The sequence below is a fragment of the Boleophthalmus pectinirostris genome, unplaced genomic scaffold, assembly GCF_026225935.1.
Source record: "Boleophthalmus pectinirostris isolate CB_2022bp ecotype Guang Dong unplaced genomic scaffold, ASM2622593v1 HiC_scaffold_8, whole genome shotgun sequence".
Classification (NCBI taxonomy): domain Eukaryota; kingdom Metazoa; phylum Chordata; class Actinopteri; order Gobiiformes; family Gobiidae; genus Boleophthalmus; species Boleophthalmus pectinirostris.
Genome location: NW_026571515.1, coordinates 4327746 through 4350196, shown reverse-complemented (window position 1 = coordinate 4350196; position 22451 = coordinate 4327746). Strand labels below are relative to the sequence as shown.

The window sequence follows — 22451 nt, the reverse complement described above, 5'->3', positions numbered from 1 at the left end:
CTGCACAGGGTTAAATAATAATACAAGTCTGCTCTGAATATTCTGCCTGCTGAAATAAAGTGTTTAAAATATCACGGATGTGTTTCAATGACTCTAACCCTGAGGTGTGTTCTGTCAGGGCTGTACGTCCTGCAGAGGATCGGCTCCACTCAGGAGGGCACCGCCAGCTTTGCCCTGTCTGGAGACTTCTACAACAGAGAGCTGTCAGGTAATCCTCACTGTGCAGAATCGAACTGACCTTGTGATAAATCCACAAGAAATAGAAGTAACTTTTGTGGGGTCATAGTATCATTAAGAAAAAGTGAAAATGATCTTTCATCACTCTGACTATAGAACATTTCTGATACAAGTGAAGCTGACTGTATTGTTTGCTGTGTGTTTTAGGCTGGGAGCCCTTCATTGAGCCCTGGCCGTGCTTCTTGTCCTGGCAGCAGCAGGCGGCCGGTCGCCTCCATCCTCCACGACTCAAGATGGCCGTCAGGGCCAAGCAGAGGCTGGACATCAACATCACCTCAGTGCTCATGGGTAAGAATGTTTCAGGACTTCAGGACGGAGAATAATAATTTAAGTCTTCAGTGCAGCTGTGTGTCTAACCCTAACTGTTTTTCAGAACAATACAACACGACCAAGAGCTCGTGGATGGCGGACTACTGTAAAGAGGAGGAGCAGAGCCCCCAGAGCCCGGTGCCTCTGCCCTGGGTGGGCTCCTCTGTGGACCCTCCCTGCTTCGACAAAAGTAGGTCCATCACACACCGTATCAGTCTGGAGGACGAAAAGGACTCTCATTATATCACATACTTTTCTTTGTTAAGAAAAGGTTTTCTTTGTTAGTTTGCAAATTATCTTCATTATAATCTACTAAAATAAATGCCAGTGTGACATTAGGAGTAATTTAGTAGATATACTGTATATATAAAACTTATATGCAGTATATGGATGGTTTCTTTTAAAGGTTTCTCTCTTTCTAGCAGCTCAAATGCAGCTCATGCAACTAAACATCTGCTCCTGTACCTGACTTTTCCATTACTGCTCATTTTCAGCCCTTTTAGTCTGACTTTCCACCCCATCATCCCTCTGGTGTGTCTGGTGTGTCCTGTGCTCTACTGTCTGTGTGTCTCTCTGTGTGTGTGTGTCTCTGTGTGTGTCTGTGTGTGTGACTAACCCTCCTGTGCTCTTCCTGCATGCCTCTCGGGGACGACCCCACTGTCAGGTGCTCCTCTTGCTCACCTTAGAACTAGGAGCACAGTGAGCCTGTCCTGCCTCGAGACTCACAGAGGTACTCTTCCTTTAGTTTCCCGTCTGTTCAAACAGTTAGGGAACTTTGTGAGCATTTCTTATGTTCAACATAATTATGAAATGGTGTGAAAAGTCTCCACCAATGGTTAAGAATATTATATCATATTACAGTTTTTTAATGAAGCGGCTCTTGTGTCGTGGTGACGACACTGTTCCACCTCAGTGTTAAGTGTCTGTGTGTGACTCTGATGGACTCAGATGGTCTGAGTTTTTTTTTTTTCTCAAAGGTTTTGTTCTGTGGACTTAGAGTTACTCGTGTTCTTGTGTTGTTAGTGAGTGTATGTGTAATGTAATGTTTCAAATGTTTATGGTGGGAATGTGATCTTAACTGTGAACCAGCTGAAATTATTTTTTTTCTCTGTAAAAAAGAAACTATTCCCTCTCAGAGAGGATCCTGGTCCATAGTGTTATGTTATAGTGCAAGAGCAGAGGCTCAGGGCACATAACTGTTAAATGTGGTTCAACTGTTATAACTGTTATTACACAGTTGTGTGCCCTGTGGGCCTTTTCCTTCATTGTTGTTTTCCACAGATGTGAAGTTGTCCAAGAGGAGACAGCCCTTTGTCCCGTATGCTCTGAGGAACCACACAGGCTGCACTTTGTGGTTTGCCACTCTCACTACAAGCCCCACAAGGTAAATCTCAGAGGATACCTCACATAAATTAGTAATCATTAGGAAAACAAAGCTGCAAGTTAGACATTTTCTTTCTTTCGTAAATTTTTATTCTGATGTCAAAAATGGTAACACCAAATGTAGCTCATTTGATTGTGAATGTCTTTAAGCCCCAGCTCTCCTGTGTGTGTTGTGTATCTCAGAGTGGCCCTGTCCCACAGCAGCAGTGCAGACTCCATCTCAGAGGTGCACGGTCCAGGAGCTGATGACCCCCACAGTGTGAGCCAGTGGAGGGAGGTGCTGCCTGGAGCTGAGCTGCCCTTTGAGTTTGAGGCCAGAGAGAAACTGCGCCACAGGTGGACTCTCTCTCTGTGCTCTTTCTCTCTCTGTACATCTCTTTGTAGATTTCTCTGTACAGTTCTCTCTGTACACGTGTCTGCTCTGGCTTACCTGAGTCTAACCCTGACTGAATCCCTGTGTCCTGTGCGCAGACACACCCATGAGCTGAAGCTGCACCAGCTGCTGGTGCGTGTGTGTGGGTGGGAGCAGATCAAACCTGTGTCTGTGGACAAAGTGGGCGTGTTCTTCAGATACGCCGCTCCGGACAGAAACAGCTCCTCCAACATGGTGAGCACTACGGCCTCTGGCTTCTATCAGTCGCCCATAATCACACTGAGCTCCTCTGTGACAAATATTAAAGACAAAACCAACCAGTCTCAGGTTTGTCCACTGTCCTGTCATTAGTTTTACTGGTGAGGTATTTAAATCTGTGTTTGCTCACTTAAATTTACCCAGAATCCTATAATAATGATATTGTTACACAGATTAATAGTTGTTATGGTGAACATTGAGCTTTCATTATGTCTATAAAGATTTTACAATGTTAAATGTCAAACTCACCAAATATACGGACATCATATCACATGTGTTTATAGACTGAACGTACTGAGCATTTCACACTTAGAACTAAATAAATCTAGAAGTAAATGTAATGTGCCTCCTGTCCACAGGTGGGCAGTCCAGTGAGCAGAACAAACATCATCCATCCACATGTCTATGTAAGTCTGAGTGTCTGTCTTTGTTCACTCATTCATCTCTCACTCTGTCAGCTCTGTGGTTATTTTATTTACATGTACATCGTTAGTTAATGAGGCTTTATTAATACAACATTACCACTTTTATAAACTTCACATTAAAGTGTGCACCCGTGTGTCGTCACAGTTCTCCGCTCTGCCCCCGGTGCGGGTGGTCTTTGCCATCACCATGGAGGGCAGTGCCAGGAAGGTGATCACAGTGCGCTCGGCCCTGATGGTGAAGAACAGACTGGACGTGCCGATGGAAGTTCGCCTGGACAGCCCCTCAGCCCCAGACAGTAAACTGACCCAGACCTATGACACTTGCCACGTTTACATGACAGCTTTAAATCTGAATAAAAATAAATTAATTCCAACTACGAGCTTTTTAACTGCAGCAACTTTAAGATAATCTGTTGGAGCTGGAATTACCCTCCAATTGATCCTCGTTAAAGGATTTGAATTGTACTCGTTCCAATTACAGGACCTCAGAAGAGTCCTGTATTGTTATTAAAAATTAATTTCACTTTAAAAAGACCATGTAAACACTTAATTCCTAATAAAAATTATTATTTGGAATTAAACTTAATTCTGAAGTAAGTGGGTGTTTTATTCTGGTTTTAAAGCCAAATTAATTTATTTCTTGATCATGTAAACATTTATACTCCTTCAAAATTATTCTGGTCGTTCAGTTCATGCTCGATCCAGACAATCTGGCTCCACCAGTCCTGGCTTCGAACTTTCATCCACGTCTCTTTGGATTTGTGAGCGGGATGCGGGAGTGGGCTGAGGTAGAGCAGCCTCACACTCAGTTTGTCTTCTTCCTCCCTTCTCCGACACTCTTCCCTTCTCCTCCTCAGCCGACAGACGTAAAGCGTGATGAGACAATTCTCCAGCTGCTGCGCATTTATCACCGGAACCACTACAGGAAAAGTTTGGATCATGTTTATACCCGTGGTGTAATGACAAACTGAGATGACAGAAAAGCCGGTAGCAGCTGAAGTATTTTCTTCCGGTCGATGTAAATACGTTGGAGTCTCTGACCAATCAGAACTCTTCCCCACACCCAAACGTCGAGCGGAATTACATAAAGACAATTTAACGTGTAAACCTCAATTCAGAATTATTATTTCCATGTAAACTCGAAGGAGAATATTTTAATCCAGAGCAATTAATTCGGAATTAAAAACATCATGTAAACGTGGCCACTGTGAGGAGGATTTGTTGGTGAGTTTGTGTCTAACCTTTACCTTTGTCTTTCAGAGCCCGTGGTCCTGCCCCCCATCCTGCCCACCGAGGCCCTGGCAGTGCCCCTTCACCTGACGTCGTGGAGGCTGCAGGCTCGGCCCAAGGGCATGGGGCTGTTCTTCTGTAAAGTGCCCATCCACTGGACCAGCGTGGAACGGCAGGGGGAGCTGAGCAGCAGCAGGAGGGAGTGCCAGACTGCCGACTTCGAGGACTCAGAGAAACGCAACTTCAGGTCAGATAATTTTCCTCATTTTCTTGTGCATGATCTTGTGGCACGAGATCTGTGTTTTGACCCTGCGCCCGCCTCTGTCCCAGGTTCTGCGTGGTCATCAGAAAAGAGAACTACCCAGACCAGCAGCCGGCCAAGAGGGTGAGCGGGGGACCTCAGCAGATCTATCGACAGCCTGGGCACACCGTCTACCTTCTGCCCACGATGGTCCTGGTCAACCTTCTGCCCTGTGACCTCAACTTCTACATCAAGAGCAGCTCCATCAAGGGCTGCCTGAAGCCGGGGAAGGAGGCCGTGCTCCACTCCGCCGACACCTCTCAGAACATGGAGCTGGGTAAGAACTGAATGTGATGATGACCTCCCTGCTTTAAAAGTCCTCGCTTCGTTTTTATTGAAAATTTTGCACATTAATAGAACAAAAACAAATACAGTTAAAGGTCTTATATTACCGTATTTTTTGGACTTTAAGTAGCTCCGAAGTATAAGTCACACCAGCCAACAAATGTGTAATGAAGAAAAGAAAAACATGTAAGTTGCACTTTTGGGGAACATTTTATCTTGAAAGTCAATTTCTAGTAAAAACAATAGAAGAGAGAACAACAGACTGTTAACGTCACATATGAACAGTTCTTCAGATAAACTATAACATAAACAACAGAACAGAACAAGTTTAACAAACTCTCCATCTCACTCCAAATCACTAAATCCATTCAGTTCTTCATCCTCGGTGTCACTTCTTAGCAACTCGGCCTCGACCTCCGGAGGTAAACAGAGCGACGCAAACTCTTCTGTGTCGCTGTCGTCAGACTCAGCATCAGTTCCAGTTAGAATTATTCGGGTCTTTCTAAATCCCGACAGGATGGTTTCGGTGTCACTGAAGTCCAGGCTTTGTCCATCCATCCAGTGACTCCAGGAAAGTTTCATGGTGCATCCTCCCGGTGTCACAAGTTTCTCTCTCACTCCAAACTTTCTGCTGCTCGATTTCTGTTTTCGGCTGCAGATTTTCCTACTTGCAGCTCACAGGAAACACCCAAAACATGAAAAAAGTGAGACTTAAAAATACGGTATGAAAAACTGACTCTTGTTCAAATCCAGCACTGTACCTCTCCAAATTTTAGATCTCTCTAAATTGTCCCTCAAATCAGGAAGACATCTCCTCTAAAATTCTCATAGCATTCAGCACAAAATATATAACTTCTTTTACCTGAAGTAAGTCATAGTTTGGTGCTTCGATTGTTGATTTTGTAAAAATCCTCTCTGTTTCTCAGTCCTTCATGTAGTTTTTTCTCCTTTTTACATCCGCTATTGTAGAAGTTTTCAGCTTGTCAAAGAAAATGTGGAAGTAAAAAGGCTGAAGACCAACGGCAAATCCTAAGCACGAAAAGTTTATTTACCATAAATAATACGGACTCGGGGGGAATTGAAACATAGTCAACATAGTTTGATTTCAAAAGTGAACATCGTCTGATCTTTGAGTGTTTAAGCCCCTTTGCTGAGCTTCCAAAGGAGGAGGAGGAGGTTTATAAAGCAAGTGTGGTGAGACTTTGAAGGCCAGTAGACACCGGTTAGTCAGAAATATGCCACAATTTAGATAGTGGTGTGCCAATGGTCTGCCAAGGGAAGCTCATGGTGTAAATATAGCTTTTGTGAGTCAGCGGTGAACTGAGTGACCACCAACCACCATGTTTGTTTTTGACGCGACTGAAGCATGTGTCTCTCTGATTGTTTAATCCACCGGTCAATCATATCCTCTGAAATCATCAAGACAGGACAAGGCTCCAGATCCACTCGTCTTTGTGAAGTTTTTTCAAAGTGTGTCGTTCTGGCTCTTCAGGCAACCACGTTATAATACTGGTACCTTCTCAAAAACAGACCTGGAGTTGTGTTTTGTTTCATTTGCACATGTTTGAGTACGGTAATCCTTTATTATTAGTCTTTCTACATCTCCAAAGCTCAAAATGCTCCACCTTGTGATGTTATGTAGTTGTAGTTTTCAAGTTAACAGTTAACAAGTTAACCTTTTAAGTTTAGTTTAGTAGAGAGTGATAGAGTTTCGGGTCTGAAATTATCCAAATGATTCTAGTGAAGGTGTATTGAGCTTTAAAACCCACTGGACTTGGATTTTTTTCAGTTTGGGAGAAGAAATATGCAGGATTTGTGTGTTAAACATGTGTAAATGAAAATAAAAACACAAATCCAGGTACGTTTTTAATCAGGAAACAACATTATAACAATGATCAGAAAATAGCGTAATACGGGCTCTTCAGATACGCTGTAATCTTTTATATCTTTGTTTTTTTTTAGGTGTTCTGCTGGAAAACTTCTCTGTGTGTAAGGAACTTCTCATCCCGCCCGGGACTCAGAACTACGTGGTGCGCATGAGACTCTACGACAGCAACAAACGCCTGCTCTGCCTCACCATTCGTATCATCCTGAGGGCACAGGGGGCGCTCAAGATCCTCATCTCTGCTCCCTACTGGCTCATCAACAAAACCGGTACGACTTTTAGACTTAGACAAACTTTATTGATCCACAAGGGAAATTATTTGGACACGGTAGCACACACATCACAATATAATATAATAACAAAGAGCAAAAATGTAAATACATTTTTAAAAAGGAGCAAAAATAATGAGGCAAGATGCTCAGAAGTGTTTGGTTTGGTGGGAAAGTACCTGGAGTAAATATTTATCATAGTTTAGTAGCAGTTTGTGGAAAAATGTTAGAAAAATAGAAAAGTACAAAAATACAGAAAGTAGCAGTGAGTTCTAAAACAGAATCCCTCTGACTATGTCATCAACACGGAGACAATTTACTCACAAGGGAGACATTTTTCTGACAGATTTAACCTTGATTTGACAAAAAAAACAGGTGTTGTCATTTATTTTTCTGTGTATCATTTGTTCATTCGTTTTTCAATATAAAACCAAAAATAAAAACATGAAAAAGCAATTATTTTCTTCATTACTTGTCTCCAAAACCAAAATGAAAAAAAACATATAATGATTCATTTTTTTCAGTTTTTGATTTTGTGTTTAAATGAAAAATGGAAAAAATGGATAACGACCGTATCCTGTTTACGTGACTTAAACTGTGATGCCGGACTGAACCAGGACTGAACCAGGACTGAACCAGGACTAAAACAGGACTAAAACAGGACTAAACCGTTTTATGTCCCGATCTGGTCCCGGTCTGGTCCCGGACCTGGTTTAGTCCTGGTTCAGTCCTGGTTCAGTCCGGCTTCGCAGTTTAAGTCACGGAAAAGGGAAACAGTTGTTATCCGTTTTTTACATTCTTCATTTAAACACAAAATGAAAAGTGAAAAAAAGAATCATTATCTGTTTTTTTCATTTTGGTTTTGGAGACAAATAATGAATTATTTTTATAATTTTTTATTTTGCACGTATAACATAACAATAAACAAACACACTAGATAAAAAAGTAGGTGCCAGAAGAGGCAAAAAACCCCAAAAGGGCATAAATATAACATGATATGAGGAAATAAGATTATAACAGATCAGAAAACAGCGTAATAAGGTGTCCTATATTCTTCCAGGTTTGCCGTTGATATTTCGTCAGGACAATGGGAAAATGGACGCGGCGGGTCAGTTTGAGGAGCACGAGCTGGCCCGGAGCCTCAGCCCTCTGCTCTTCTGCTACACGGACAAGGAACAGCCAGCCATGTGTGTAACTCCCTCCTCCACAGCACAATCTCAAAGGGTTTACCTGATTTTAAGTTATTCTGGTCCAGAGAAATGCTCTTTACATCAGGCAGGCCACAGGCCACACAGTTTTTTTTGTGTTATGGTGCAATATCACATTGACTGAAAAGTGGGTGGGGCTAAAAGTCACCTGCCCTGTCTGTTCCAGGTGTACCATGCGCATTGGCAAAGGCATCCACCCCGACGGCGTGCCAGGCTGGTGCCAGGGCTTCTCTCTGGATGGAGGCAGCGGCGTGCGGGCCGTCAAAGTCATTCAACACGGCAACAGACCCGGACTCATCTATAACATCGGTGAGCAGCTGCAGGCACAACAGGGGATCATTCTCAACTCAAGACTAAAGTCTCTGATAACAGGAAACGCTGCAGGAGCTTTAGTGTTCTGTGTTGGTTCTGCATCAGACAGTAACAAGAAACAGGTTCATCGACAGAAACTCGGGTGCTCCTTTAATATAAAGTCATAGGAAGAGGGTCCAGTTTTGGGCCCCTAAAGCCCTGGACCCCTTTGTCGCCCTCTGACTGTAAGTGTTTGTTTTTGCAGGTATCAGTGTGAGGAAGGGGAAGGGGCGTTACAGAGACACTCACATCGTGACTTTCGCCCCTCGTTACCTCCTGGACAACCGCTCCTCTCACAAACTGGCTTTTGCACAGAGAGAGTTTGCACGAGGGAAGGTAAAGAAACATCTGTACCACAAAACAAACACACAGACACACACAAACACAATATCAAATCCCTGACAATGACAATGGTCTTGTTCACATTCACACCAAAGTCAAGGCCCATGATCTGAAAGAAAGATCATGCAAACTAAAAGGCTAAAGGCCAATTTAATTACTTTACGGCGCTAAACTTCACCCTTAAGTGTTTCATTCTGCTGTTTATCTATTTCAGCTCTTTTTCTTTTTTCTTTTTTTTTACAGTATTGTAGATTTAGAATAGTTTTTGTGTTTTTTATGCTGCTGTGTTTTTGTGTCAGTGACATAAAGTAGTTTCAATATTATTATTATTATTTTTTTTTTTTTCCCTCAGGATCTATCTCTCTGCTACTCTCTCTCTACTCTCCCATTCTCTCTCTGTCTCTACTTCAAACTTCATGACAGTCGCTCTTGTGTGTTTGTAGGGGACGGTGAACCCGGACGGTTACATCTCCACTCTTCCCGGCTCCAGTGTGGTTTTCCACTGGCCTCGCAACGACTACGACCAGCTCCTGTGCGTGCGCCTCATGGACACGCCCAACTGCACCTGGTCCGGAGGCTTCGAGATCAACAAGAACAAGTCCTTCCACATAAACATGAGGTCAGCCCCTGCACACTCACCTCATATGTAACTCTTTGACTTTGACCCTGACTGTAAACACGAGATGCATTTTGTAATAATAATAATAATAATAATAATAACAATGCATAACACTTATAGAGCGCTTTTCAAGATACTCAGAGACGCTTTACACGAAGAGACAACAATCAATAAACCACGCGTGTCAAACATACGGCCCGGGGGCCAGATCCGGCCCTCCAAGACCTTTAGTCTGGCCCTCGGCTGATGAAATATTTCAATTATATTTTCTATTAAAATCTTGTTAATTTTCAGTGGTGTTTATCACAGCAGCGTCTCCAGCGTCTCTGTACGTGGCCCCTCCCACCAGAGCAGCACAAATACTGATTGTCTCTTTCCAAACGCTCTTAAAGGACGATCGTTTTGACTGTTGACCGTGACACCCTCATCAGAAAAATGTCCAACATGAGAAAAGTGGAGCCGAGTGCAGGATTTTTTCCAAGAAAAATTTACTTATTCCTATTTGTATACAAGTTAATGTTAAAACATTGTGTTGAAATAGCATTTTTCTTAAAGTTTCAGGTTGTTCATAATATTATATATATATATAATATTTAGTAAAAGAAGAGTTCATCAATTAAAAAAGATTTCTGTAATAGATTTGTGTTTCTCTGCACAAATATTTGAACTTATTGTTATTTTTGGGGTTTATATGACATGAGTTTTCTGATCCGGCCCCTTTGGGATCAAAGTCGGTTGGATACGGCCCCGAGACCAAAATGAGTTTGACACCCCTGCAATAAACAAAACAATCTTACACATACACACTCTGCTCCTCTGGTGTGAGGTGTGTGCCACTGCTGTTTTGTCTTCTCATCACAGAGACACTTTGGGGAGCTGCTTCTTTCTGCGCACAGAGATCAGTCTAAAGGGAGCCACGTACCAGATCTCCTTCAGCGACACGGACCAGCTGCCCCCGCCCTTCCGCATCCACAACATCTCTGAGGTAAGTCCACAGCCCCACCCACTGTCCACAGCCGTGCAGAGTCCTGGAGAACAGGAGCTGATGGTCCGACCCGGTTTCCCATAGTTTTGGCAAAGATTATGATGGCACAAATCATTTTTATTAGTATAATTTAATCTCATACAAGCCCCAAGCACGAGGCCTGTTGACGTGTGTGGGGCTTATTAGATTTGGGCTGAACATAAAGGACCTACATTCACAATCCGTCTGTTACACGGATCTATTAAAATAACTGGATAGGGTATTTGCTGCTTGTATCTGCCTCCAGTTGACGTAGTGACACACACTGGTACTTTAGCAGAAAAAATCCCTTGGTCTGAGAAAGGATTTTTCTCATAGAGGCAATGTAATCACAAACGTCTCGTGTTCGTCTGACAGGGACTTTGGATTTTGTGGAGATTTTGAACTTTTTCTCAGCTCAAAACCCTTCAGTTGTCTTAAAAAACACTTTATAATCTGCTCCTGCTCCACTCACTCTGATTGGTCAAAGCGATCCGTCAGTGTGCATTGGTGTGTGTCAATCTCTGCAATTTTTGGTGCCTCCCTGTTTCAGATTTACCTAATGCGCTCAAACGGGCCATAATATTTATCAAATTACTGGCCCGAAGACTGATTTTACGTAACTGGAAACTTCCCCATCCCCCTTCACACTTCCGCCGGGTTTGTGAATTTCTTTACAATCTTAAGCTTGAAAAACTGAGGTCGTCACATTGACTCTTTAACCCTTCCTCAGGATCTGGAGGATGGCTAAAGTATAAGGATTAATCTTTTCTTCCCCTCTTTTTTCCTCTTCTTATCCCATGTAAACTTTCACCTCTATGGGCTTCTTTTCTCCTCCTTAATTTATTTTTGAATTAGTCCTTCTTATTATTATTATTATTTTTCATTATTATATATATATATTTATATATATATATATATATATATATATATATATATATATATATATATATATATATAATGTAATCGTACTATTCAATACAGTGCACTCCGTTTCTTTGTTAATGTTAAAAATGTTCAATAAACAAAGTTAAAAAACAGGAAAATGTGAGCTCGCTTGTGATTATAATGTTATTTTAAAGCACAGGTGTCAAACATAAGGCCCGGGGACCAGATCTGGCCCTCCAAGACTTTTAATGTGGCCCTTGGGTGATTTTCTACTAAAATATTTTAATTATATTTTCTATTAAAATATTGGTAATTTTCTGCGCTGCTTAGTATAGCAGCGTCTCCAGTGTCTCTGTACGTGGCCCCTCCCACCAGAGCAGCACAAATGAAGACTTGTCTCTTTCCAAACGCTCTTAAAGGACGATCGTTTTGACTGTTGACCGTGACACCCTCATCAGAAAAATGTCCAACATGAGAAAAGTGGAGCCGAGTGCAGGACTTTCCAAGAAAAATTGACTGAAACATTGTGTTGAAATTGAATTTTTCTTAAAGTTTCAGGTTGTTCATAATATTATAAACTTATAATAAGAAAGAGTTCATCAATTAAAAAGATTTCTCTGCACAAATATTTGAACTTATTGTTATTTTTGGGGTTTATATGACATGAGTTTTCTGATCCGGCCCCTTTGGGATCAAAGTCAGTTGGATACGGCCCCCGGACCAAAATGAGTTTGACACCCCTGTTTTAGAGGAACAGCACAAACCAGCTCACCTGTTGTAGTTCAGTAGTCAGTTTTTTTCTGGTCAAATTGTGTTAAAACAAAGCTCAGATCAAATTTAACTTGAGTAACAGAACTTCAGACATGTTGGTGACACCAGCTTGAAATCATGAGTAAATCTGCTTGTCCTTTGCCCGCAGGTGCCCATCCAGGTGTGGCAGCACGGGGTGGCGGACATGAAGCTGCGCACGGAGGTGAAGGCCGGAGCGGAGCTGGACTACGCCTGCGACGAGCCCACGCTGCCGCAGTACCTCAGCCTCACCGTGAAGGGGGCGGGCTCGTCCGAGGTCACGGCCGACATGAACTTCTTCAGAGAATACAACAAGCTCTACTACGAGAACTTCATCTACATCGCCGCCACTCACACCTTCTCACAGTGCGGATCCTTTCTCTTTTCTCTCCGTGTGCAAAGTTATAGTGTGGTTAAGTCGTGATGTCAGTTTCCAACTACAAACTACACATTTGATTTCTCTCAAACAACTACCTTCTGAAATAATTTTGTGGTCATCTACCATAACATAGGATTACCAGTTAGGGCTGGGTATCTTTCAGAAGTTGCCGATACGATACACACCTCGATACACAGGCCACGATACAATACATATCTCAACACAGTGAGCTTACGATTCGATACGATTCAATACGATATATTTCAAATCGATTCAATATGGTTCAGTGTAAAATAAATCCTAAATCATGGCTGTGATAGTAAAAGTTTTTGTTAAACCACTTCTTGAAACACGTCCATTTTAATCATCAATACAGTGAAAATGTCAAATGTGTTGCATAAACAAGTTTCCTTCCACTAAACAAGCAACAAAACTGTAGAGCTGTAACAAAATAATTTAGTAAAACATACTAAAAAGCAGCAGCAGCTCACGATATCGATACTGTGAACCAGTAGTCTCCAACCAGTAACTCTCCACTGCTTTCCAAGTAGCTTACCAAGGGATTTATGAATTTTGTGTGTTATGGATATTAAGTAAAATTTGATTAATTACAACTCTGAATGTATTATTTTGATGCCTAACTTGGTGCACTGATAAATGGATAATGGTTTATGTTTTAGAAGCATCTAAATGTTCCACATCTAAGGCCATAACTCTCATACATTTACTCAGTTTCTCAGTTTTTTAGCCTGATTCCGGTTTCACTTCGTAGAAACCTTCTGACCTCCCGGCGTTAGAATTCGTTCGCTCGACAGTAGGCGGGTACTTTTTATTTTTCATTTAACCGATCGCTGCTGTTTGATCGTGACGTCTGTAACGCGCCACTAATGGGGCTTTTCCCAAATCCCGTAGGAAAAAGAGCAATAACGTCTTTCCCCTTGATGAAATTCACCAAACATTCTCTTTGTTCTGGCTTTAAATCCTCGATCTCGGGAATCGTCGCCAACACATGATGTCTGGCTCTTCACTGATTGGCTGGTGCCCGAACTCACACTTCCGGAGTTTTTGCAAACCGTCTAGTGTATTCTGATTCCTGACCTAGTTGCTGGAGAGAAATAAAATTGAACGGAGGCACTAGGTGGCGCCAGACTGGCTAGAAATTGGTCACTCTCTGGTATTTTTGTTCCGTAAAAATAGCTCACTGAAAAAAAAAGGTTGGAGACCCCAGCATTAAACAATACGAAAAATCGATATTTCACTATTTCAATATTTTTGCACACCCCTATTACCACTGTGTATATCTCACTAACTGCCAGTCGCTGCTAAATTCTTAGTTTAGCCTACCTTCCTACATCATCCTCCCTCATACACAGACAGTGTTGTGAAGGTTACTTTTAAAATGTATTCCCCTACAGATTACAGATTACATACACCAAAATGTAGTTTGTAACGTAATCCATTAAATTACTTAAGGTGAGTAATGTAATCTGAATACTTTGGATTACTTGATTTGCTGTAGAGAAGCAAAGACGAGGAAATCTTCATGTTTTGTCTGATAAAAGAAAATAAAAAGCCCAGACTTTACTCAACCAAATTAAAAATATTATTGATAGAAGAGGAGGAGACACGGTCCACACAGCATGATTTAGACCTGGTTTAGACAAGGTTTAGATCTAGTTTAGATCTAGTTTAGACCTGGTTTTAGTCCTGGTTTAGTCTTGGATTAGTCCTGGTTTAGTCCTGGTTTTAGACCTGTTTAAAACCTTGTTTAGTCCTGGTTTAGATCTAGTTTAGATCTAGTTTTAGTCCTGTTTTAGTCCTGGTTTAGTCCTGCTTTTAGACCTGGTTTAGACCTGGTTTAGATCTAGTTTAGACCTGGTTTTAGTCCTGGTTTAAATCTAGTTCAGACCTGGTTTAGTTTCCAGCAATGAGTGAAATTACAGAAAAAAGAAAAAAAAAAAAAAAGGGATAAAGCCCAAAATGTGAAAACAGGAAAATACCGCTGTGTAATCCATTTATTTCAACAAAGTAACTGTAATCCAATTACCATTCACTGAAACAGTAACTGTAACTGAATACAGTTACTCATAATTAGTACTCTGATTACGTAACTCCGGTACATGTAATCTGTTACTCCCCAACACTGTACACAGATGATATATGTTATTACTAAAAATTATAAATTGTAAACATGTACATTATTTTCAATCAGCTGATGTGTCTTAGACCGGGTAGTATCACACTTAACACCTGCATTTGTTCAAACTGGAGCTGTTTTTGTGTGTGTAGGACTGTGGACGGGAGGAAGAAGCGCCTCGTGAGCTGTGCTGAGCTCGTGCTGGATGTGGACACAAAGACACAGAGAGTCATTCTGAAACAGAAGGTACAGAGTCCAACTTCTGTGACTCCAGGAGCAGGAAGCACCGATCCTAAAATCATGAAGGTTGAACGGTAGAGCCTTAACCGCCTTTGTCTGACAGGAGCCAGGGAAGCGCTCGCAGCTGTGGAGGATGACGGGGACAGGGATGTTATGTCACGAAGGCTCCTCCCCTCCACAGAGCAAACCCGCCCAGCCCCGGCCCCTGGACTCTTCTCTGGTGCTGGACATCGCTGGGTTGGCCGCGGTTACAGACAACAGGTGGGTTTAGCTGCAGAGAGGATATTTCTGCGCCCGTGTCTGTACAAAACAAAGCGTCACATGGTTGTTTCTGTTCCAGTTATGAGCCTCTGATGCTGAGGAGGCCAGACTCCCGCCGCAGCACCACCCAGACCTGGCACTTCAGCTCCGGCATGCTCACCTGTGGCCTGCCCCGCCTGGTGGTTCAGGTGGGTACTGCATATTCATGCTCATTTTACTAAAACACAGTGAAGATCATTATATGTAAGATTTACCTCACCATTTCAAACTTCAAAATTTTACTAACTCATTGGAAATCATTAAATCAAATTAAATTCCACAAATGTTTCCGAGCAAACATAAAAGTGAAATAATGCACAGCGCACTCAGATGGCCGATGGACCATGGTATTTAGTAAACTGTGATCCAAAGCAGGAAAAATGCTTTTTGCAGAAACGTTATCTCTTTCTTTTGTGTAAATTGGATAGCATATTCCCTAGTGAGATATCCTCAATATGTTTACAACTTGCTACTTCCTGTAAGACTTAGACAAAATTTATTGACCCGTAAGGGAAATTATTTGGACACAGTAGCTCACACATCACAATAAAATATAATAACAAAGAGCAAAAATATAAATGGTAATAATAAATTCTAAAGAAGTAGCAAAAAAGAGCAAGAGACAGGTAGAAGAAATAAGACATAATTATATAAATGTACTGTAAGTCTGTAAATGTAATTTAGCATATTTTTCAACTTTCCTTCACAAACTGCTTCTTGATTGGTGTCAGACTTTTATATTTACAACAGGTATTATCACACCAAATTAAGAAAAAAAAATAGAGTATGATTAAAAACATATTCACTTTAATTCTCACTAATTATATTCTGTTGCCCGCTGCTAACTTGTTCTCTTTGGTGTTGTCTCAGGTCAAAGGTGGCGTCGCGGGTCTGTATGACGGGGCTGAGGTGGTTCTGGGCCCAGACTCGGGTCTTCAGGCTCCCAGCCCAGAGCAGCAGTTCATCAACCAGAAGATGAGACCTGGTTCTGGGGTGCTGTCTGTGCAGGTGCTCCCTGACGGACCCACCCGTGTCCTGCAGGTAGGTTCTCAAGGCTTTGTGCTCAGAGTGTGTTTTCCTCATACACGGTCGTTATGTACACTGTTTTTTTCTGGTGTGTGTAGATCAGTGATAACTTCCGCCGCAGCATGTCGGGCTCCCCCACCACAGAGCTGGAGCCGGACAAGGAGGAGAAGCCCAAGGAGGTGGAGCAGGAGCTGGAGGTACAGGCTGCGCTGTAACATCATCTGTGTGCTGTGATGAGAGGAGACTCTGATGGTCCAGACACATGACTGTCTGTGTGCAGGTGCTGGTGAACTTGGACGATGGGGTGGGGGTGTCCCTGGTCAACAGAGCCCCAGAGGAGCTCGTCTTCACCACACTGTCGGGGATCAGCGTCCACTTCACCAGGACGGCCGCCAACGAGGTGTTAGAGCTCAGCATCCAGAGCATCCAGGTGACCACACTCTGCTCTTTAACTCAAGGATGTGTTATCGTGTTCACTGTATGTGATGTAACATACAGTACATAGTATTATTATTCTTATTTATTACTAAAGGGAGAGCACATATTTAATATGTAAATATGTAAAGATTGTAGCCAGCGTGACTAATTTCCATCTTTGGAAAATTGTGTGTGTGTGTCTGTGTCTGTCTATGTGTGTGTGTCTGTGTGTATGTGTCTCTGTGTGCGTGTGTGTGTTTGCAGGTGGACAACCAGCTGCTGGGCACCACTCACCCGGTCATGCTGTGTGTGAGCCCGAGCTCTGGGGAGGGCAGTGCGGCCGACTCAGGGGACGCCCTCCAGGTGAACTCTGTCAAAGTGCCCAGTACTCGGCAGCTCACACAGCTCTTCAAGGTGAGGAACTGTCACTGTCACACGCTCGGCTCTAGAAACGTCCACAGAGAATAACCACGTGCATGGACCTTTGCTTTTGACAGATTTAATAACTTCTGGAATTCAAAAGTATTATAATTATTGAGCTCACTTTGGCTGTACGTCACTCGTGTTGTGTGTGTTGTCACGATACTAAAATTTCAATCTCAACACTAAAGAATTTAAAGGTAGAAGAGGAGTTCAGGTATCTCGGGGTCTTGTTCTCCAGTGAGGGGAGGACGGAGCGTGAGATTGACAGGTGGATCGGTGCAGCGTCGGCAGTGATGCAGTCGCTGTTTCGGACTGTTGTGGTGAAGAGGGAGCTGAGCCCAAAAGGCAAAGCTCTCGATGAGCTCTGGGTAATGACTGAAAGGACGAGATCGCAGATACAAGCGGCCGAAATGAGTTTCCTCCGCAGTGACTGGGCCCTGGGCGCTTCCCTCAGTAGGTGTTCCGGGCACGTGCCACCGGGAGGAGGCCCCGAGGAAGAACGAGCACATGCTGGAGGGACTTTGTCTCTTGGTTGGCCTGGGAACGCCTTGAGGTCCTCCTGTAGGAGCTGGAGGAAGTGTCTGGGGTGAGGGAAGTCTGGGAGTCCCTGCTTAGACTGATGCCCCCTGGATAAGTGGAAGAATGGATGGATACTAAAGAATAGACTCGATACCCAATTCTGATTCCAATACCACAATGACAATAAAAACATTCACTTGTGTCCTGTGACTTTTTTAGTCAAATGTCTGTATTTTCAATACTATTTTTAGTTGATTGTATCTGATTTTTAATACTTTTGTTAAACCTATAATCCACAGCAGGTCTAATACTTGTACTTATGTTTTGTTTATCTTTTTATACCAAGGTATTGGTATTGGTATTTATACCAATACCAACACTTGGCTATGTGTTCCACCAAGCCCAGTGAAAATTATGTGTAATATGTGTAAATATGTGAGATAATGTTTGTGAGATAATGTTCTTGCTCTGTCCACAGCATCTCATGGTGACCACACGGCGCTTCACTGTGATCGTGGAGGAGAAGCTGCTGCTCAAACTGCTGCACTTCTTTGGCTTCGGGGAGACGGAGGCCGGTGAGCGTTAAGCCATATTATTGTGCTATTACCTCGTCAAAAACATATCTGGAGTTGTTTTGTTTCATTCACATGTTTTAGTAATCCTTAATTATTATTTGTCTGTATTTCCAAAGCTCAAAATGCTCTGTACCACCTTGTGATGTCATACAGCGGTAGTTTTCAAGTGAACAGCTCCTTTTACCTTTTGTTCAGTAAAGATTGGCATTTCCAGGGCTGAAATTATCCAAATGATTCCAGTTGAGCCAAGTTAGTGGAGCACGTCCTGTAGATTACCACATGGCATCACAAGGTGGAAGAGAGTGTTTTGTGTTTGACAGAAGAATTCAGCCTAAATCTGCAGAGTTTTTGTGTTAAACGTGTGAATGAAACAAAACACAACCAGGGTGTGGGTGTGATGAGGAAACAACATTATAACATAGGAAAATGAAGAAATCTGGACATTTTAAGTCTTCGGATTATGACAGAATCAGAGTCTTGTCAAGGCATTTTAGCGTAATCTGCAAAACATCACAATAAATATCGTACGAAGTGATTGCAATATTGATACATCAATAGTTATCACAGATTCCAGAGTGTGTAGATGTTTGTAGATGCTTGTAAATGTTTGTAGATGTTTATAAAGGTTTGTAGAGGTTTGCAGATGTCTGTAGATGTTTTTTGATCATTGTAGATATTTGTAGATTGAGGGTCTGGAGTTTCATATGCACTTCTGTACAGAGCTGGAGAAGCTGGACGAGAACATCCACGAGAAGCCCAATGAGAACGCCGGAGCACCCACGCGATACTACTTGAGAACCTGAAGATCAGCCTCCCACAGATCAAACTCAGCGTGCTCACCTCTCACAAGCTGCCTCCAGATCTTAAGGTAGGTCCAAATACACTTTCAACATCCCTGAACATGAGTAGGACACTTATGTTTGGCATAGGAACCTTGAGGCTTCCTGCAATTTAGTGCACATATTCCCCAAAGGTTTTCCAAACACAACCGATCTCTGCACGAAGAGTTTGTAAACTGTTAAAAGTTTCATTGCCTTTGACATTATATGAAACAACTTTCTGGATAAACCCAACCTTATATAAGAATGAAAATAAAAGCTGCCAGTTAGGATGGTCAGATTATCTCTCCTTTTCTACCTCTGGAGCTACATCCCAGGGTCAACCATAAGAGTCCAAGGCACTGGGGAGGTGCAACATACACAGACTAAACCAGGTCTGATCCCAGGACTGAACCAGGACTGATCTCAAGACTGAACCAGGACTGATCTCAAGACTGAACCAGGACTGAGTGTCAGAACGGGCCCAGAGGTGCGCCCGTGTAGACCATCGGGTGACCGCGGGTGAAGTTCAACTGAAATTAAATTCAACAAAAGTTTTGAAAAAGTCATGGAATTTTAGTATTTCTTTCACGCAACTCCAGCATTCTGATAAGTTCTCATGAGGCTATTCTGATTATTTCTGAACGTCTGTGCCTTTTGTGCACTGACAGTATTTTGAAAGTTAAATAACTATAATCCCAAACCAAAAGGTGAGTGGAAAGAGTTCACATTTCATATTTAGATCTAAAACTCTGATCAGTTCTACACATGTAGGTGCTGTAAAGTCATGGAAAAGTTCTGAAATTTTGTCAGTGAAAAAGAGTAGGAACCCTGATTGTATTTTACAGTAAAATGTTCTGAACATTCACACCCTCCCCTGCAGGCTCTCAAAGGCACTCTGGGCTTCCCTCTGATCCGCTTTGAAGATGCCGTCATCAACATGTACCCCTTCACCCGAGTGCACCCCTACGAGACCCAGGAGACCCTCATCAACGACATCCTCAAGCACTTCAGAGAGGTACGCCCCCTACTGGGCTGAGTCGAATCAAAGAGATAGATGCATTTTAAAATGTACTAGTACAGTCAGACTAAGAGTATGCCCCTGATGGTCGCGTCCGTGTGTGACAGGAGCTGATGAGTCAGGCTGCACAGATCCTGGGCTCCGTGGATTTCCTGGGGAACCCCATGGGCCTCCTCAACGACGTCACCGAGGGCGTGTCCGAGCTCATCAAGTACGGCAATGTGGGAGGCCTCATCCGGAACGTCACCCACGGGGTCTCCAACTCTGCTGCTAAAGTAAGAACACTTTCATACCTTCATCTTGAGAATTGTGAGAAATTAAATTAAAGGCAAAAGTCAGCGTGTTTTTAGAGAAAGAATATAATTTCTACAAGAACACAAACTCACTATTGTCTGTCTATGTGTTCAGTTTGCAGGGACCCTCTCGGACGGCCTGGGGAAGACCATGGACAACAGGCACCAGAGTGAGAGGGAGTACATCCGGTACCACGGGGCCACCAGCGGAGAGCACCTGGTGGCAGGCATCCACGGACTGGCCCACGGTACGTCCCCTGGGAGCTGTCCTGGTGTTTAGTTCTGTCCTCACTGTTTGTATTCCACTGCCCTTCAGGGATCATTGGAGGCATGACCAGCATCATCACGTCCACAGTGGAGGGGGTGAAGACGGAGGGAGGGGTCAGTGGGTTCTTCTCTGGCCTCGGGAAGGGCCTGGTTGGCACGGTGACCAAACCTGTGGCTGGAGCTCTGGACTTTGCCTCAGAGACGGCGCAGACAGTACGGGACATGGCCAGCCTCAGTAACCACAGGTGTGCGCCCTCACCTCACCTGCACACACACCAATGCACACATGCACACGATCTGTTTCAGTGTGTTTCAGAGTGTTTCAGTGTGTGACAGTATTCTGTTTTGTCCAGGCTGAACGTGCAGCGCGTCAGGAAGCCTCGTTGCTGTAAGGGCACCCAGGGTCTCCTGCCCCGATACTCCTCCACACAGGCCGAGGGCCAGGAGCAGCTCTTCCAGCTCACAGACAACATCCACTCAGAATTGTAAGTGTCTCTCCAGTAGAGCTCACACTCAGATTGAAGATTTGTCATTGCCACATTAGAACACAAATATGTTTAGTTTACAGTGTTGCTGTGCAGGGTTAGGTGCTCTACAGTTTCATCTGTGCTGGACTCACACTGTTTTCTTTCCAGCTTCATTGCTGTGGAGCCCATCGACACGTACAGCGTGCTCATCTCCTCTAAAGTGGTGTACTTCCTGAAGCCGGGGGAGTACGTGGACAGAGAGGCCATCTTCCTGGAGGTGAAGTATGACGATCTGTACCACTGCCTGGTCTCCAAGGACCACGGGAAGGTCTATGTGCAGCTCACCAAGAAGGCAGAGAGCACCAGCAGTGGAGTGGCTATTCCCGGACCCTCTCATCAGAAACCTATGGTGAGTCCGAGCTCTGCTGCCTGTGACCTAAAATATATATCCAGTCTGTATTTAACATGTTTAACCGTCTGTGTGCCTCACCTCAGGTTCACGTCAAGAGTGAAACTCTGGCCATAAAAATCTCTCAAGAAATCAATTATGCCAAGAGCCTGTACTACGAGCAGCAGCTGATGCTTCCTGCCTCAGAGAACGAGGACTGTCTGCTGCTGGACTCCTGATCCTGAGCCAATGAGGCTGTTGGTTCCTCTTCTGTGGTCTCACGTTTGACTACATCAAGTGCAAATAAGAAAATAAGACTGTGCCCACAGGGTGGACTGGGGCAGGTGAAGCTTAGGACACATATGCAAATGTGTATTTAGTGTATTTCTACTGAATGAAGATGCCTGCGATGACAGTGCAAATATTTGTTATAAATAATTTTATGAAGAGATGTTAATGTAAATATGTCTAGTTTCTAAATACCTACAGCAGTGTACATACTGTATCATGAACTCATAAGTCCTATTTTGTGTATTATAGATTATCGTGTGGGCAGAACCCAGAGTGCACTGATCCGTGCTCATGTAGAGAACACATGACACTGTTTAATAAATAATAAAAGCACAGTCACCTCACAGCGGTCTGACACATTTCTCTGAGCTCACCTCGTCTCTGAGCAGCAGTGGTTACGTTTCATCAATATTTGTTTGATACTTTAATAGTTTTCACACAGGTCAGGGGTGAAATCAGTGTCCATGGAAATGAAAAATAACATCTCACTGAGTAACTTCTCCAACTCTACAGATGAACCTTGAACCTAAATTTGATCAAATCCTAAAGATTTATGCCGCTTTGTGTCATGTGTGGGGGTATTATTAAAATTATTTGAATTGTGATACAAGTTCATGGTTTGCAATGTTCAAACCCAGTCTTCTCTTTCAAACTTGATTTTTTTGTACATGAACATGACTTCTTTGAGTGTATTTTTTCACTTTAAGATTACAACTGCTCTGTGTTTTACAAATG

The 22451-nt window shown here is 43.0% G+C and overlaps 1 protein-coding gene across 1 annotated transcript in view; it reads left to right on the top strand.

Annotated features, from left to right (window-relative positions):
• Nucleotides 1-22060, top strand: part of vps13d (vacuolar protein sorting 13 homolog D) — a 63007-nt gene extending 40947 nt beyond the window's left edge. Inside the window, 34 exon segments of the mRNA XM_055165599.1 lie at nucleotides 119-208; nucleotides 385-525; nucleotides 611-736; nucleotides 1828-1930; nucleotides 2113-2265; nucleotides 2401-2536; nucleotides 2920-2967; nucleotides 3131-3281; nucleotides 4246-4462; nucleotides 4546-4793; nucleotides 6764-6955; nucleotides 8016-8142; nucleotides 8330-8472; nucleotides 8720-8850; nucleotides 9300-9475; nucleotides 10337-10460; nucleotides 12286-12521; nucleotides 14824-14917; nucleotides 15015-15172; nucleotides 15252-15360; nucleotides 16082-16252; nucleotides 16336-16434; nucleotides 16518-16667; nucleotides 16919-17068; nucleotides 18075-18171; nucleotides 18892-18960; nucleotides 18963-19039; nucleotides 19873-20007; nucleotides 20118-20285; nucleotides 20419-20551; nucleotides 20620-20815; nucleotides 20924-21055; nucleotides 21206-21446; nucleotides 21533-22060. Of these exon segments, the coding sequence (XP_055021574.1) occupies nucleotides 119-208; nucleotides 385-525; nucleotides 611-736; nucleotides 1828-1930; nucleotides 2113-2265; nucleotides 2401-2536; nucleotides 2920-2967; nucleotides 3131-3281; nucleotides 4246-4462; nucleotides 4546-4793; nucleotides 6764-6955; nucleotides 8016-8142; nucleotides 8330-8472; nucleotides 8720-8850; nucleotides 9300-9475; nucleotides 10337-10460; nucleotides 12286-12521; nucleotides 14824-14917; nucleotides 15015-15172; nucleotides 15252-15360; nucleotides 16082-16252; nucleotides 16336-16434; nucleotides 16518-16667; nucleotides 16919-17068; nucleotides 18075-18171; nucleotides 18892-18960; nucleotides 18963-19039; nucleotides 19873-20007; nucleotides 20118-20285; nucleotides 20419-20551; nucleotides 20620-20815; nucleotides 20924-21055; nucleotides 21206-21446; nucleotides 21533-21664 (4853 nt within the window). The 3' untranslated portion in view covers nucleotides 21665-22060.
• The last annotated feature ends 391 nt before the right edge of the window (nucleotides 22061-22451 follow it).